The 11,891-nt window shown below is 40.6% G+C and overlaps 1 protein-coding gene across 1 annotated transcript; it reads right to left on the reverse strand.

Annotated features, from left to right (window-relative positions):
* Window positions 1-1,715: 1,715 nt before the first annotated feature.
* On the reverse strand, window positions 1,716-11,189 carry LOC107375580 (uncharacterized). The gene is made up of 7 exons (XM_015944175.3): window positions 10,950-11,189; window positions 8,924-9,199; window positions 8,511-8,792; window positions 6,638-6,813; window positions 6,451-6,549; window positions 6,325-6,369; window positions 1,716-4,854 (listed from the first exon to the last, which is right to left on the reverse strand). Exons 1-7 carry the CDS (start codon window positions 10,981-10,983, stop codon window positions 4,696-4,698), a joined length of 1,071 nt encoding a protein of 356 aa, XP_015799661.3. The 5' UTR covers window positions 10,984-11,189; the 3' UTR covers window positions 1,716-4,695.
* Window positions 11,190-11,891: the final 702 nt, after the last annotated feature.

Below are 11,891 nucleotides of genomic sequence, written 5' to 3' on the forward strand. Positions count from 1 at the left end.
GTTACCTGATTTTCATATAAGAAATTCAGCACTTACCTATCCCAGCACACGTTGGGGTTCACACCTCTATCTTGTCTTACCTTTTGGGAGGCTGGGAGGATTATATATATATATATATATATATATATATATATATATATATATATATATATATAACTTATTTTGAAGAGCAGATATTTAAAAAGGGAGGAAGAAAACAAAAGTTTAATCCTTTGAGCCAAATTCTTGCTGGCCCCAACCTTTAGGCTATGCTGTTGGAGCGGAAGTACCAAAGCAATGCAACAGACGAGGCTGAAGATGGCTTCCGATTCAGGAAACGGCTAAAGGGTCAATACACCCAATTTTTCTCTACTCTGACCATCTTTAATCTGCTCTAGCTCAAAAACTACAACAGCCGCAGTGTTCAAACCTGTTCTACATTATTCTACTATAATAGCAGATCAAATAAAACACAGTGTGGGATTTGTGAAACCTTTTCCTGATTTGTGAAACCTTTCCCTGATTTGTAGAACTTTGAGCACAGTTTGAGGAGTACATGCTATCCTGGGATTATTGATTTGCTTTATGTGATCCACTTTTATTTTAGACTATCTTTCATCCCTTTTACTAATGAATAAAGACCACTATAGTGGCAAGAAATATTGTAGATTCAAGAAATATTTTAAGAAGGTCCAGTTGTGATCACACAGATGCTAGATCAGGATAGGAGTAGGCAAGGTTAACCAGAGTCTGAAATTAGGAAAAATGTCAGTGGAAAATTAGTGAATACATGTTATAAAGCACGATAAATCTTGAAAAACTTTTTCTAATGAACCGTTTTATGTAACACAGGCATCAGCAAAAGCACTCGATAAGGTCCAAGGGCTAGCCAGGGCTGAGGCAGTGGAAAAGATTGAGCATGGTGAGATGGATGAGAGGTAAGACAATCTGAGTCTCTGAAATATCTGCAAGAAAAAGATTTTTTGTATGTCTTTGGGAATGGATAAATATATAATAACTGAATTTTTTTTTCAGCGAAAAAGCTGAACTTCTCAAATCAGGGAAAGGTTTCACAAATCCCAAACAAGGTTGTATGCAATATGCTATTATAGTAGAATAATCTAGAACAGGTTTTAACAGTATGGTTGTTGTAGTTTTTGAGCTAGAGCAGATTAAAGATGGTCAGAGTAGAGAAAAATTGGGTGTATTGGCCCTTTAGCCGTTTCCCGAATCGGAAGCTAACTTCAGCCTCGTCAACAAAAGCCGATTTTCTTAGCACATGAATAATTCACTATGATTGAAAAACTCTTTCAGGAATTAATTTTGTTAAGTTGGGTGTTTGATTTGACTTGTGCTGTTTAACTCACTATAGTTGCCTTTCTGCTGCATGCTCACATGTAAAAAAAAATCAGCTTAAACACACCAAGTGCCTCGTTTTCTAAGGGCTCAGACTTCCACCACAGCTTCCACTGCCCTCTACTGATGAATGTGGAAAAGTAGAAGTTCTCAGTAAAACCAGACATACTGCAGATGCAAGCGGAAGAATAAACAGAAATATGGTCAGGAGCGCTACTTTATGTGTTAGTTCCCTGCATGGCTTGTGCCTTACTGCTGTGTGACTCTGGGGAAGCAGCTGGTGTGTCGTTAAAGACTTATTTGTTTTAGCGTGAGCTTTTATGTTTGTGTGTGTGGTGATGTAGGATGGTCGGTGGCTGTAGACACAATAAAACATCATATCATTGTAGGAATGGCTTTATTTAACCTGACAAAAAGTATAAATACACAGACACGTGTTTTAAATACTCAACACTTTATAATAAGATATTATTAAAGACACATTTACACAACAGTACAGGGTCATGCACTCAAAACACTAAAACATGTGTGCACATGCATGTGTGTGTGTGTGTGTGTGTGTGTGTGTGTGTGTAGAAATGTTGCAAATGTATAACTGACATGATCTGACCTTTACATTATTGCACTTATGGCACCGTGTCAACAGGACTCCAGCAAAGAGGTATGGAGTCATTTTAATGCCACGGGCTTCCAGTGTGTAAAATCCTTCATATAAACCAGATACAGCCCAACTGGAGAGAGACGAGAGCAACAACATGATTCCATTATTCCACCTAAGCAGCAATCACGTGACGAGCGGATCTGATGGTTTTATGTACAACAGCAAGCAAACTGTTTTGAACATCCATCCCAACCCCATCACAGCAACATTATAAAGTCCCAAAGGAGAAATCTGATCTTTGCAGTAAGCTTTGATTATCAAGGGAACTAAAACAGCTTAAGCCCTTTGCTAAATATAGAAAAGTGACACACCGGTCAGGAAAAAACTTAAAGGGTCAGGAGAAGAATTACATCTTCTCAGTCAGAAGTGTTTGGTCACTCAGGAGATAGACGCCAAATCCTGGTCGGGCAGACCCGCTGCTCCACTCTGGTTTGTGTTCTTTATAAAATTCAACCAGACTGTAGCGGGATCATATCTACTACAGGTCAGTCTGAGTGTCAGTGTTTCCACCTGAAAAGCTGATTGTTTACAGTGTTTTAAAACGTCTAACTCTGATTTAACCCCTTATGAAGCGGGGTCAAATGGCTGTAATGCTATTAGTTATGTACGAGGACCGGCGCGTCTAGCATCACAAACAGTAGAAAAACACGGGGCTTTGCTCAGGTCAGGTATGGTCCGTGTGCCCTGAAGCTAACACAGCGTGGACGGTCTGAGATTAAAGACTTACTGCTGACAGAACTACAAATCTCACCATAAACGGAGAAGGGCGTGATGCCGCCATTAGCGGCTAGCTCTGATGAAGATCGCAGGAGTGATCCAAATTGTCAGCAAGGTAAAAAGAAAAAAAAAACTTTCATGTGTTTAAAAAAGAACTTAAAAATGCAATCAGATCAAAAACAATGAATATACAAAAGATACAAATATCACAGTTTACATAAGTTAACACACAACGTGTTTTTTGTTCACAGTTTAGAGTTTAAAAAGGTACAAAATGGTGCTGCATGGGGCGTACTTGGTACAACTGATGCCTGGCTGTGGCGAGGTCACAGGTTCAAATCCTGGCTGCCGTGTCTTCCTGTACAGAGTTAGCATGTTCTCCTGGTGCATGTGTGGGTTTTTCTGGGTGCTACGGTTTCTTCCCACAGACAAAAACACACTTAGGTTAATTGGAGAAATCAGTGGTCTCCAAAATGGGGTCCCTGGACCCCTGAAGGTCGGTGAGCCATCATTTGGGGGTCCACATTACACCTCGAGGGACCTGAGGACACACTGCATGTGTGTGGGGTTGAGCTAATTAGCATGAAAGGCAAATATTTAGGTAGCCCACCTAATCTAAAAACAAAAAAGCCAAACCAGGGTAAGTAGGAAACTATGACAACAGTTGTCTCCTCTTTAGTCTGTGTCTAATAAACTTACCATCTAAAAACATGATCAGGATTGGGAATTATTAACGGGATGCTGTGGGAACGAGTGGTCCTTCATGAGCTATAATCTGAGGACAACAATTTAAAACAAAACAAGAGCAGGTTTTCTACCAGCACAAGGAAGGTGACTGAGGAGGGGAGTGCAGGTGAGACAAGTGGGCTGAATCAGGCAGAGAGACTTGGCTGGGAACCGCAGTGGTGTGAGAATAACAATAAAGCAGACGTGGCATGAATCCCTTTTCCTTGAAAGCTCCCCACCGGATGACTTGAATGTAGAAACAGTTCATTACTCATGTAAGTGAGTCTGCCCTCAGCTTGGCCTGTTTGAGAAGAAAACTGACAAGAGAACTAATGTGTGTCTGAAAAGAATGAACCAAAGTGTTCCACGGGCATCTTAAAGCCTTACTTTGTAACTTTTTCATATTTCTGAATCATTTTCTTGAGCCAGTATGTGCAAAATGACCCTTTACAGGGTTAATGAAAGGTCACTCAAACCCCCACCGCTCTCCCTGAACAGAAGACCGCATTTGCAACTTCAGACTGGCGGCAGCTCTGTTGGGACTTAGAAAAAAATGGAGCTGACATACCAGGCGCTGCAGTCTGGTCCCATCATGTTTCCTGCACGTTTTGGATCCTGAACACAGCTGATTTGTTTCATTTAGTGACGAATCACTCCTGTAGACATTAAGGAAGGCTGGGAGACATTTCAGCTGTTAGATTAAATTAAAGTTAAAACGACAACAGTAAGCGAGGAAATGGGCTTTGGTTTGACAAGAGAGGATTAATAATGGAAACTAGGGGATGCTAAAGCAAGCAAAACTGCCAAGTATGCCTTAAAAACGTCTACAAAATTATAAACAGAGCACTTCTGTCTTCGAGCTAAACTCAAGATCTAAGACTTCTATGTACACAAGAGGCCTCTTCCTCTCCAAATCTGTCTGAAATTTGGGTCAGTGAGAACTTCTCCCTTGATGAGATAATCCATCCATCTCACAGGTGTGGTGCTGATTAGACAGTATGACTATTGCACAGTGTGCCCTGGGCTGGCCACAATAAAAGGCCACCCTGTAATGTGCAGTTGTGGCATTGTGCACAATGCCACAGGTGCAGAAGGTCCATGCTGACTGCAGGAATGTCCACCAGAGCTGCCGTCCATGAATAAATGTCCATGTTGCTACCATAAGCTGTCTATAAAAGGGTTTCAGAGAAATTACCAGTACAACCAACTGTGTCACCATGCAGTTCAATGTCACACTACCGCTGTGTGTGTGTGTTTCAGAGGAAGTTGAGTTTGTCTGAGTTGTAAACATCACAGTGAGGAGAGTCGGAGTGCAGCAGGGAATCTGTGCTCATTCCTTTCACTTCGAACCGAGGCTCGTAGTCCAAGCCTGGAGGAACAGCTGGTGGGTCTAGCCGCTCTGCTGGAGCCGAAACCTGGTAGAAAAACACGTCCCAGTATATTTCTGAAGCTTATAATGTTAAACAAGGTTACCGGCTTTACAGCTGATTTATAAAAACACATTTATGGGATAAAAGGCCAAGAGTTTAATGTCAAAAACTGTTTGATAAAGTTATTTTAGCCTACAGACATTTATTAAAACATGGAGACTCGGGTGGAAGCTGAAGACAAAACTATACGAACACTCTCTATTAGCTGGACTGAGACAGAAATGGATCCTAAACTAAAGTTGGCTCAGCCACACATCCTTAGAGCTCACACTCTGGCTCCAAACATACGCAGCAGCTCCTGTAGGTGGGTTATTACGGCTTCAGTGTTGCATGATGGGTAATTAACAGAGATGCTTCATCTATATTTCACTTTGGTTTTTGGTTATGCTGAATTCAGCGTCTTATTCTGAGATAAAGCAGGAAGCAGGTTAGAAGGGGTCTAAGCGCCACCATCCTAGAAATAAAGCATTACAGAATTAGTTCTACCAATTTATCCTTAATTAAAACAATACAAACTAAGTTAAGAACAACTATCTATAATTAATTACTTGTGTAATAAGGTAATGCATTATATGTTTAAACCGTGGATCATTTAATTGATTGTAAATTCTTGTGTGCATGATTTCTACAATAAATCCTTAAATAATTAATCTATATTAATACTAATTTGCTCCCCTCCACAGTCCAGACTCCGATCTCTATTCAGTGCTGCTCATCGTTATTTATTTGTATAAAATATTTAGCTTTTTCAGTAAAACTTTAGATTTATGTTCTATGTGTTCAGTTAGGTCTAAAATATTGTCACTCTCTGACACTACGTACAGCACCACCTGCACAGACCTCATGGACGTAATTTGGGGGGGGGACAGGGGACCCCCCCCCCCCCCCCATACACACACACTTTTTCCAAAGTCAAGTTTTGACCCCTGCACTTTTTAACCATCCAAAAACAATATTACGCTATATTAAATTGACACTGGTTGAGCTCTAGGACCAAGCAGAAAAGCTTGTTTCCCATTAGAGTATACTGTAAAGACCCCTCCCCCCCCCCCCCCCCCCCCCACACACACACACACACCCGTGTCCCCCCCACTTCTAAAGTGAAAATTACATCCATGACAGACCTTACAACAAGGCTTTGGCTATTTTAATAAATGCATATGAATATTCTCATGTATAATAATAATAATAGACAATTTACAAAAGTGATCAAAATTCTGTTTGTACTTAAAACAAAACTATCTAAATTAAGTCAACAGGAGACATGAAGACTGCCATTGGTATTAACTACCGTACATTTCAAAATAATATCCGATTACATAATATTTGGTTTTTATCAATTATTTATTTTATAATTGAATTTCTTTAGCAACTCAAATAATCAGCTAGACAGCAGGGGAGGAGATTTGAGCGTTCACATTGAAATTAGCAGTTTCTTGTTTTTTTTTTTTTTACCTCTGAATCAGCAGGAAGTAGATTCATAGTAGGAGGATTGTGTATCTGCAGAGTGAAACCAAGTGCATTAGCAAAGAGCAGGAAATAGAAAAGCTTCTGGATCAATGAAATACGACACACACTAACCAGCAGGCTGGTGGGCGCATCATTCGGCTGAACCGGGTAGGCAGTCTCTGTGGGCTTGGTGGGATGGGTTGGCCTCCCTCCGACAGGCTCGTGGTCATACTGCAGATTCAATAAAACACATGAGCTTGTTTTAAAGATCGCACAAGAACATAAACCGGTAAGCAGCTTCAGCAGAGAGCAAGCCCACCTCCTGGTAATAAACAGCAGGTCCACCATCATCATCATCAGCTGCAGCTTCAGGCTCTGAAGGGTTCTTTGCTGTGGAGCTGTTTCCACAGCAACAGCTCTTCATGCACCAGAACAAAACAGAAAGGACGACAGCACTTCCAATGGGAATGAAGGCAGAGGAGGTAAACCACAAAGCTGGAACAGGAAGTTCAGATTTCAGTCAGCTAATATTCTTGTTTTCTATATTTTGTTAATGTTTCATATGTGTTTTTATAGGAGAACTAATTATGGGATGAAATTGGTGCCAAAAAATAAAAATAGACAGAAAATTTCAGTCTCACACAAAATTACTCGAATAAAGCAACCAGAATGATCATTTCAGGGTGAAAAGTGTGAATTTTATAAGCAATAAATAAATAAATACAACAAAACCTCTACATTCAAAATGAACTAATCCATCCATTTCCTGCCACTTATCCAGGGTCGGGTCATGGGAGCAGTAGCCTAAGCAGGGAGGCCCAGACTTCCCTCTCCCCAGCCACTTGGACCAGCTCCTCTGGGGGAATCCCAAGGTGTTCCCTTAAGCCAAGAGACATCGTCCCTCCAGCGTGTCCTGGGTCTTCCTTTAGGTCTTCTGCTGGTTGGACCTCACCAGAGAGGCGTCCAGAAGGCATCCTAACTAGATTCCTCAGCCACCTCAACTGGCTCCTCTCAATGTGGAGGAGCAGCGGATCTACTCCGAGCCCCTCCCGGATGACCGAGCTTCTCACCCTATCTCTAAGGGAGAGCCCAGCCACTCTGCGGAGAAAACTCATTTTGACCACTTGTATCAGCAATCTCATTAATTCGGTCACTACCCAAATCTCATGACCATAGGTGAGGGTAGGAACATAGATCGACCGGTAAATTGTGAACTTTGCCTTCTGACTCAGCTCTCTCTTCACCACAACAGATTGGTACAACGCCCGCATCACTGCAGACGCAGCACCAGTCTGCCTAACAATCTCACGCAATTAACTAATTCGTAATTACATATATTTCAAAATGAAATATTTATTTTTACTTAAAGAGCAAGTCACCCCCAAATCTATTTCTTTTTTGCTGATAAACTATATAAATGAGCGTCTAACCATGCTGTAGACACATGCAGTCAATAATTTGGCACTTTAGTGCATCTTAGTTAAAATTTAAATATTCTGCCTAAAAGTGTTGATGTTGCACAGTTGTCAGTTAAAAGCTCTGCACTGCATTTAAATTTAATCTGCCATCGCTATAGGCCAAGAAGTACACTATGATGTCAGCTGGTACATTATGAGGTCACAATGTTGTTGTGAGCCTCTGTCTGTGTGTGTGTGTGTGTGTGTGTGTGTGTGTGTGTGTGTGTGTGTGTGTGTGTGTATTTGTTAGTGGCTTCGCCCTTTCGGTCTGCCAGGCAACAGCATTTTTTGCATTTTTCAAAGAGGAAGTGGGAGTGGGGTACGACTCTGGTAGGGGGTGACTTGCTCTTTAACCATTATTATTTTATTTCTTTGACACTTTTTTGTTCTTGTTTAATTTTGAATAAATTAGATTATTTAGACTTTTATCCTGAAGGGCACGTTTTGGTTTTGCCAACAGTTCGTTGCTTTTGCAGCATCTCAATTTTGCTGCTTCTTTTGAAAGAAAGTCCCAGTGGAAGGGGCTGACTGGTGCTTCCATCTCACTGGCTGTGAGAGTTTGGAGCGAGTGGCTCGAGCCACTTCCCAACTTCCACTCAGACTTTGCTTTATTCAGGTGTATTTTGTGTGAGACGGTTTTTTCTGGTTAATCCATTTGGCACAAATCTTTACAGACACGTTATGTTTATTAAACAGCAGATTAAACAAAAGAAGTGCAACATAAAGGCTACTCACATTCCACTTTCAGCGACAACTCCAAGGAGGTGTCACCGTTATGATCCTTCACTTCAAACAGTCCTTTGCAGGACGTCTGGACAGCCTCGTTTGAGATCCCACAGGGCTTTAGAAGCTCAAACCCGGGGCAGTAAGACGAACCCTGAAGCAGTTTTCCCTGATGAACTAGTTCCGTCTCACGACCTCCTTCTGGGATGAAATAAATGTTGCAGGAGTTCGACTCCAGGTCTGAAGTGAAGCGGAGTTTTTCACCAGGGATCAGCTCAAGGGCCTGTGTCTTAGCTGGTAGAGACGACAATAAATAAGTGGATGTTCACGCACATTTAATCTGCACACCAAAGTATCTGTAATACACTACTGACATACAACAAAGAACAAATGGTAAATAAAGACAATTGTAGAAAGATACACACCAATGACCTCGATGGTTTTTGTTGACAGAGACATCCCATTTTTGTCCCTCAAGACGTAGCTCCCACTGTCCCTCTGGGTCACATTGTATATCAGATAGTAGTAGCCAATCATCTTCCTCCTGCTGTCCTCACTGGGTTCAGGGTCCTCCTGTCTCCACAGGACCACATGCTTCGAGCTGTATTTGGGCATGAACTCAATGGACTGAGTCTTTCTTTCTATCCTCATCTTATGTGTGTTCCCATATGTTTCTTCATCATAACTGTTCAGTGAAAGGACTAAAGACCAGAAAAAAGAAAAAGCATTTATTCCAGCAACACCCGAAGCCATAATAGAAAACAATTTACACCTAATTACTTAATTTATTGGACATGTTAAAGCTTCAATAGCAAATATACAAAACTAATTAGCTTCAAACATTTTTTCTTGCCACTTAACAGCATAGTATAGCTATGATCTGATATTGCAGAGATAAAATAATAATAATAATACTAATAATAATAATAATAGTGGTTGTCTAAAACCTCAGCCAATAACATGGCTTTCTCACCAGACCACCCACTTCCACACTTCCCTGGGTCCTCCTCTCATCACGCACTCATGTATTTAGCAACAGAGCACCACTGGTGTTAGAGGTTCTCCGCTCAATAATATCAGAGAAGGAGAAACAGCCGGCTGCTACCGCTTCAACTTCAGGACAAACTACCAGAGTACCAAAAAGAAAAACACCATTTGAAGTCAGACAACAGAAGATGTTTGGACCTAAAGAACAGAAACTGGTGTTTAGCGCACTTTTGTTTCCTCTGGCAACGCAGGTTCCAGAATCCGGTTGACATGGCCTGGGGATGTAGCCGATGGGAGGCGTGAGTGTTCTGTGGCCGTGTTTGTGTTTTAAGCTAGCTTGTTTTGCACTTTAAAGCTATTACCAGAGGCTCATTGAGGCCACGTGTTTCACAGACTACATTTACACCGCAGATCTTCTGATCTTTTTGAGTATTTGGTCATTTTTATAATTATAATGTAACTGCCAGTAGCCTCTAGTGTGAACAGTCTGCAGACTAGGGGTGTTTATTTGCAAGAATCCAATGATAGATCAACACAGGGAGATGATACGACATACCGTAATACAATGTTTGCAATTTTAAGACTAAAGTTAATTAGAAAACTTAGGCCAGATGCTTCAAAGACACACAGTGAGATCTCACTGTTTGGTCAGAATGAAGGTGATAAAAACTGCTGCCACCTAGCAGTCAGAGTTTGAATTGCACCAAATAAAAAACAATAAATGTAAATTCCTAATTTAAAAAATCAATAAACTGCTTTTACATATAAATTCGGTATAATACGAGTTACTGTGATATTTTAGTGTATAGTGTGGACACTGCAGACAGTAAGAGACATGCATGTGCAGCACTTTGTTTGTATTTACATATACTACACATTTGCACTGAACTTAGCTGCATATTCTGAGATATTCTGCATATTTGATTTTTTATGTATGTGTGATTTACTCTTTTTTTGAGGGTAACTAATTTAATTATTTATTTTGCATGTCCAGATAAAGGCACACACACACACACACACGAAAAAAAAACCTTGACAGAATTGTGTACAGGCTACTGCAGTGATACTCACTCCTGGTCCTGGAGAGCAGGTATCCAGCATGTTTTTGTTTTAACTGCTTCAACACACCTGATTTCAATCAGCAGGCTGCAGAGTTTGATGAGCTGCTTAACAGGTGAATCAACCACTAAATTAGGTGTGTTGGAGCAGAGAAACAATGAAAACATGCTGGATACCTGCTCTCCAGGACCAGGAGTGAGTACCACTGGTATACAGAGTTGTAGGGATAAAAATACACTTTAATTTACATAGTCATCCTTTAATTTACATGTTAATCTCAAACTGTGTGTGGTGCGTTATTAAAAAAAACACTAATTAGTAAATGATAAAGCTGCAATGTTAATTTAAAGATTGTATCAAAATAGCAAAACAGCAGCATGGCTGAGAACAGACACTTTTACTCACCAACAGAAAGACAGGCAGAGAGCAACAGCAGCATCCTGAGTCCAGGAAAAATCAGAGATTAGTGCATCACGATTTTATTTCTGTCTAACTTAATACCCGCTCAGTGTGAGAGGAATACGCATCAAAACAACCCAGGCCACGTTAGTGGAGGAAAAAGATGCCATATTCACGTAAACATCTCAGAAAAGATGCTAGCTCAGCTAATCCAAGAGGGCGTCTCCTTTAAGGATATGGGTGGTGCGTTCAGGGATGCCACGGAAATTAACGTCGCAGAAAAAAACTCAGAAAAGGAGTCTGTGAAATGGATGGACTAGATTGATAATTACAGTCATAAGGTCTTTATTTTGAAAATTGCAGGGTTAACAATGTCAGGTTAGTATATATATATATATATATATATATATATATATACAGGTGCTGGCCAGTAAATTAGAATATCATCAAAAGGTTGAAAATATTTCAGTAATTCCATTCAAAACGTGAAACTTGTACATTATATTCATGCAATGCACACAGACCAATGTATTTCCAATGTTCATTACATTTAAATTTGATATTCATAAGTGACAACTAATGAAAACTCCAAATTTGGTATCTCAAAAAATTAGAATATTCTGAAAAGGCTGAATATAGAAGACACCTGCTGCCACTCTAATCAGCTGATTTACTCAAAACACCTGCAAAGGCCTTTAAAAGGTCCCTCAGTCTTGTTTTGAAGGCACCACAATCATGGGGAAGACTTCTGACTTAACAGCTGTCCAAAAGACAATCATTGACACCTTGCACAAGGAGGGCAAGACACAAAAGGTGATTGCTAAAGAAGCTGGCTGTTCGCAGAGCTCTGTGTCCAAGCACATTAACAGACAGGCGAAGGGACGGAAAAAATGTGGTAGAAAAAAGTGTACAAGCTCTAGGGATAACCGCACCCTGCAGAGAATTGTG

Source organism: Nothobranchius furzeri, chromosome 1, assembly GCF_043380555.1.
Source record: "Nothobranchius furzeri strain GRZ-AD chromosome 1, NfurGRZ-RIMD1, whole genome shotgun sequence".
Lineage (NCBI taxonomy): Eukaryota > Metazoa > Chordata > Actinopteri > Cyprinodontiformes > Nothobranchiidae > Nothobranchius > Nothobranchius furzeri.